Raw genomic sequence first — 5,921 nt, 5'->3', positions numbered from 1 at the left:
ATTTTTAGATATACAATGGAGAAAGAAATTGATAAGAAATTGGAAAGTTTACGTAAATATATACCATTTGTTGACTACGTTATCCACGTGGATAGGGAGAAGTATAAAAAATTCTTAGATATTAAGAGTTGGATCATCAATAAGAAAAGGTACGAAGTTTTGCATTTTGTAATTTTCTTTAACGTTAAAAACCCCCTATATTAAATTATTTCAGAATCCCAATAAGTGATCTTATGAAGATTGAGCAATCGTTCATAGCTCAGTATAAAAATCTATTTCTAAAAGACTTGGTAAGAACAGTACGCTTTCAGAATATTCCCCACTATGACGTCTGTTTTCTTGAAACTTAATATTTTTGGTTAACTTTAGAAAGTGCCGGAGGATATTAGAAAAATATTTGCAGGAAGAGTTGACCATCAATACATGAATCTTTGTTCGGATGACGAGAATGAAGAAACCAGTTCGCCTCAACAAATAACAAAAAGTAGAAGCGATGATGAGTTGGAAAACGTTGATATATTATTTTCAACTTCGTCTAAGCCTCAGGAAAATACAGTGGAAATAGAGCAAGATACAGAGACAACAGGAATCGATTTAAAGGAAGCATTAACAGATACAAACAACAGTAGAAGAGAGAAGCTGTTTACAAGACGTTTGGATATTTCAAGCGAAAAAGTAGAAAAATATGCCGTAAAGCATAAAGTTATGAGGAACAAAAAAAAATCGCTCTCCGTTACGGAAACTATATCATTGGATTCATCTACTAGTGATGATGATTCTGTTCCAGTTATAAGTAGTGGAAAGAGAAGAGAACCAAAACCTGCCAAGTGTGAAAACATTAGCACGACCAAAGATAAGTTGCTAAGTAAACAAGGTTCTGCGGTACCAAATAATACTCAAAAAGAACATCAAGAAGACATCCTTATATCAGCAAATATAAAATATGGCAATAATAAAACTTCTGAAAATATTTCAGATGCGATAAATAGACTTGCTGACAAAAATGAAGTCAATAATAATCAAAGCACAAGTAACAACAGTCTCTCACAATTGCCTAGTGATCTTGAAAGTTTGAGCATGGAGGAATTAACACTTTTATTTAAGTCCTTAAATCAAGGCCATCAATTAGAAAAATTTCTGTCGCATCTGTTGGAAAACTGTCAAAATCAGGAGACATTCGAAGACATTAATGGCGAAAAAGTACATCGTACAAATGTTAGCAATAATGAAAGGCTCTTGGCGAACGTGCCAATGCCTGTGGCAGCCGCAGGAAATACAGGCTTTTCAAACGCTCATTTGCAAGAACATCGATTTTTCAATAGGGCGTCAATAACACTACCACCGCCACCAACGCAACTAAATCCCACTGCATTTCATCAATTTCCGATACAATGTGTAGCAGGCGACACATACCCAGGCAACGTTCCACATGGCAATCAGCCCACTACAACCACTAACGTTCACCACCGTCCCACTTACCCTCCCAATCTTAGTCAACGTGCTGACATTGACATTCCGAGTCCTAGTTATCCAATGCGCCGGAAATTAAACATGAATGATCCACGTATATTAAAACATTTACAAAGAATTCAGAATTCCCCGTTCGCTTCTAATACTCTGCGCGATAAGGCTACAAACTTACAAAGAAGTATACCTCTGTTTCAGTTTCCAACTGATCAAACCGAAAACGCTGCATCTAATTGGCGTGTAAATTATGCGTCTTCAACACATCAATTAGTAGCACATGACAAAGAGCGACAGAGAACTTTAGTTAGCAATTTCATGTTAAAGCGTTCGAATCCAAACGTTTCGAAAACGTACCTAGAGCACAAACGCAGAAAAGCTGAAGAAGAAAGAAAAAACAGAAATCGACTAAATGAAGAAAAGCAACAAAGTGGAGCAGAAAAACAAGAAAAAGAGGCAGTTCCAGCTGCTCAGCAAATTGAAAACAGCGAATTAAGGAACCAAAAAGACCAAATCTTGTCAATACTTCACACACACCTTATAGGCCGTGAAGGCGAAGTGCAGACGTTATGGAGTGAGTATAAAAGAAATTCTGAATCAACAAAGAATGTGGCTGATCAAGCAATATGCGAGTCTCAAACATCGTTAGGCAATTCAAGTGAAACAAGTAGTTCACTTACCAATAAAATTTCCCATTTCCCAGAGTTGGCAAAAGTAAACAATGAAACAACTCAATCTCCTGAGTCATTAACTACCATACCGGCGAATGAAGAAAAGCAATTCCCGAGCCTGATAACTGCTACCAAAACGAACAATGAAACCAAGCAGTCTTCCAATTGCGCAACTATCGTTAAGATTAAAAATAAAACCAAGCAGCGTTCCCATTCCAAAAGTATTGCAGAGGCAAACAATGATAAAATTAATAAGGTTTATAAAACATTACAATGTACAATAAATGGTTACAATCAGTTTGAGGATTATATACCAAAATCATTGAACGGTAAAAGAAGGTCAAGCACGCACGCTCGCGACTTTATCTCAAAACAATTGAATGATGGTGAGTCGTTGATGGATTGCGAAACAAACGCAAATAGTAAAAATAACCGGCAGCGTGAATCCAACGTTAAGAGGACTCGTTCTTTGCGAATTGAAGATTCTAGCGACTCAGGCGTAGATAGCATCCCTCCAGAAAAAGCAAACTTAAAATACAAACATATTATCGGGAGGCGCCAACTGGTTGTTAAATTGCAGCGTCTGGAGAAAGAACAATGTTTCAAAAACCAACATCCTTTTCAAGAGCTATCTAAATTAAATCGGATAGACATCGCGTCTGATGAACAGAACACATTAAATGTACAATTGATCGAGGCACGACGCACACCCGTGAAAATAGACCAAAATAAAGAGATTACCGCAAAGATTAACAAATACTACAGACATAATAACGACTGTCAAATGACTGAACTAAACACGCGTTTTTGTGTTCTTTGCACAGCCAAACCAGCTGATTTAACAAACCATTATATACGGAAGCACAAAACCGAATCATACGTGTCCCGTCTGACGTGGACTCAGTTAGATGACTTAGCCGTACAAACGAATTTTGCAGAACTTCAAGGGTCTGGAAATCAACGTTTGGCTCGTTTCAAAGTGACCTGCCCTTTTTGTGAAGATATTTTAATTCAACCGTTTATGACTCTATATGACCATTATTCCAAGCACACTGGGGAATATGCCTACATGTGCACCCATTGTTCATTCACCAAACCGTTTCGAGCCGACATTTTGTCCCATCAACAGAACTCAAAGAACTGTCGTAGAGCAACCGTAAAGACAATGTATCGGTACCCACCAAACACAATGGTGATTTACTTGTATTACTGTTCAATTTGTAATTATGTACAACTGAATAAAGCCAATGTGCTGAAACATCTACGAGAACAGCATAGCCCACGCGAAGCGATTGAAAGCAATATTAATAACTGCATTTTAGCAGCCATACAAATAGCAACACCTATGCAGGCTTATGAAAGTTCTTCAAACTTAACAAACATGAAATTAAGATCAAATGCACAGAATATTCATGATGGACCGCGGGAAAACTCAAACAGCTTAGAAGAAATAGCAGACAAGGCGGACGAAGGCATTGCTGTATGCAATGAGCCATGTGCTGAGGAGACTGAAATGGTAGATGACATAAGACAATTGAAGTTTTTTCAAAATCAAGTGGCACAGGATCCGGTTTCAATTACTGAAATTCACTGCCCTATAAATGCGAATGGATCAATTGCGGGAATGTCAAATACTTTAGTGGGACAACAGCCAGAGCATATTTTAAAGCATTTGAAATGCGAAGAGATGGACGTTTTTGAGATGGATATGACACCACTAACGCAATTTTCTGAATCTGTAAGACATCCGGAATCTGCACTCATATTGAATGAATCTCCGCTTACATACCGTTCCTTTCCCGCAAGTGTTACTTACTTCGGTTTGTACAACTGTATTGCCGAGGATTGTTACTTTTCGACTAACTATGCTGATGAAATGGTTTCTCATCTGGAAGATCATGCTAATAGCGAATGTCCTCCACTTGAATATATTCAATGTGCCTATTGCGTTTTACGTTTGGGCGAATGTAATACAGCGCAAGAGTTGATCAAGCACATTCAACTCCAACATGAATATAATATTTATCAATGCTCTCTGTATTCTTATCGAAGCTGTGATGCTTCAAATGTTTCTATTCATCAGCACTTAATGCATCCATATACACCAAAAGATTGCTGCATATATATGTGCGCTAACCAAGCAATTACAGTTGAGCAAAAAAAATCGTATTTGACAACAATGAAAGACAAAAACGTACAAAAAATTGCATGTCCTTGTAAGTTTTACATAAACAAGAGCTACTTTTTAATAGGTTATAATTATAGCTTTTATTTCCATTAAAAAAAGATTGTTCAGCCGAGTTCTTCGCAACATATCATTTACAGAAGCACATGGAACTTGTGCATAAAATGACTAGCTTCAATTTGGACCTCTTGAAGTCTTATTCTTGCATTTATTGTCCAACAAGTGACCGAGATCAAGAGAGTATTAGAATCCATTTAGCGGTCCAACATCCCGGGGAACTCCCTTTCATATGCGATCACAAAATAGCCGAAAACGCCAAGGTAAACAGGATCCCAAAAAAGGTATAATAAAATCAATGTGTGCGTTCTTCTTATTTTGTTTTTAGATGGATTGCCTGCAATCCTTGAAGCTAGTGAACATGGCTGACGCAGTACCTCCACATTTACTGAAAGATGTGAGCGGTTACAAAAGTACTGATAACGCTTTAAAGCGAAGGGAGGTGTCACAACCGGACATTAAACCAGATATAATGGTTTTGAATGAAGAAACTGCTAAAGTACGGTTACGTAAATTGACGGAATCCACGGGAGTTCCGCCAGAAAATTTGTTTCGTTGCCCCGAATCAACATGTGGTGGATTCTTTTCTTTATATGAATTATGGTTACGTCATATGAAAGGACGTCATTGCTGTCTAATTTGTTTTTGCCCTCACTGTCCACGAGCCAAGAGAATTCAGACCGAGAAATGTTAGGGTTAACGGACTTTGAAAGTCATTTTGAAGTACATCGGGGTCATACCTATATTTGTTTTCATTGCCTTGATACTTTTAAATATGAGAAGGATTTGAGAAACCATGCCGAAATCGTTCATCAGTTAAGCAAAATACGTTTGGAACAAATTCGTTGTAATATCAGTTATGCGTACAATGTATTAATCAACTCCGAACTTTACACAGAACGTTTTACATTTTTATCAGAATTATTGAAATTACTTGAAAAGAAATTAAAGGAATTGGAAGAGAAACATTTAAATGAACTGCGGCATCGGTGGCTTGTACCAAGTACAACTGATTGGTTAGAAAATTTCCCTTCGCACCTGTATAGCCGTGAACTTACAAAGAAGTGCTTACAGGAGGGATGTAAATATTTTGCAACAAAAGATGAAACTCTCTTCGATCACGTACGCAGTCAGCATGAAATTATTGGCCATTCTTTCTTATGTAATCAATGTCCGTTCCAACTCGCAAATTGTGACTCTTGGGAACCTATATTCGAACATTTAAAAGATCACTGCTTGTCTAACCTTCACATATGTTGCGTTTGTTCCTTCCACCATCGTTGTCGTAGCTCGCTTATGCGACATATACGACAAGAACATGATGCACGAGATGCACCTTTTGTACAGATAACGAAAAAGGGCGCATCTGTGTTTGTTGAATTGGCCATAGTTTTTGCAAATGGAGAACTTAGTTTTTCTACCATGCGTGATTGCTTTTGCTGTGAAGAACGCAGTATGAAAGCAGATGTTTTAGCATTGCATCTGAAGCACTATCATAAGTTGAGGTTAAACTATTACTGTGAACTCTGTTATATACGTTTAGA

At 37.5% G+C, this 5,921-nt stretch overlaps 1 protein-coding gene across 1 annotated transcript; it reads left to right on the top strand.

Moving 5' to 3' along the window:
- Nucleotides 1-6: 6 nt before the first annotated feature.
- Nucleotides 7-5,918, top strand: LOC119640897 (the record flags this gene model as incomplete). Its single annotated transcript, XM_038039198.1, is given in 6 exon segments — nucleotides 7-149; nucleotides 215-290; nucleotides 370-4,351; nucleotides 4,423-4,640; nucleotides 4,706-5,041; nucleotides 5,044-5,918. Coding segments are annotated over 6 exon segments (5,621 nt in total), but the record flags the coding sequence as incomplete, so codon positions are not given.
- Between the last annotated feature and the right edge of the window lie 3 nt (nucleotides 5,919-5,921).

This window comes from Glossina fuscipes, unplaced genomic scaffold (assembly GCF_014805625.2).
Source record: "Glossina fuscipes isolate IAEA_lab_2018 unplaced genomic scaffold, Yale_Gfus_2 132, whole genome shotgun sequence".
NCBI lineage: Eukaryota > Metazoa > Arthropoda > Insecta > Diptera > Glossinidae > Glossina > Glossina fuscipes.
The sequence above is the reverse complement of the archived record's forward strand: the minus strand, read 5'-3'. Positions and strand labels throughout refer to the sequence as shown.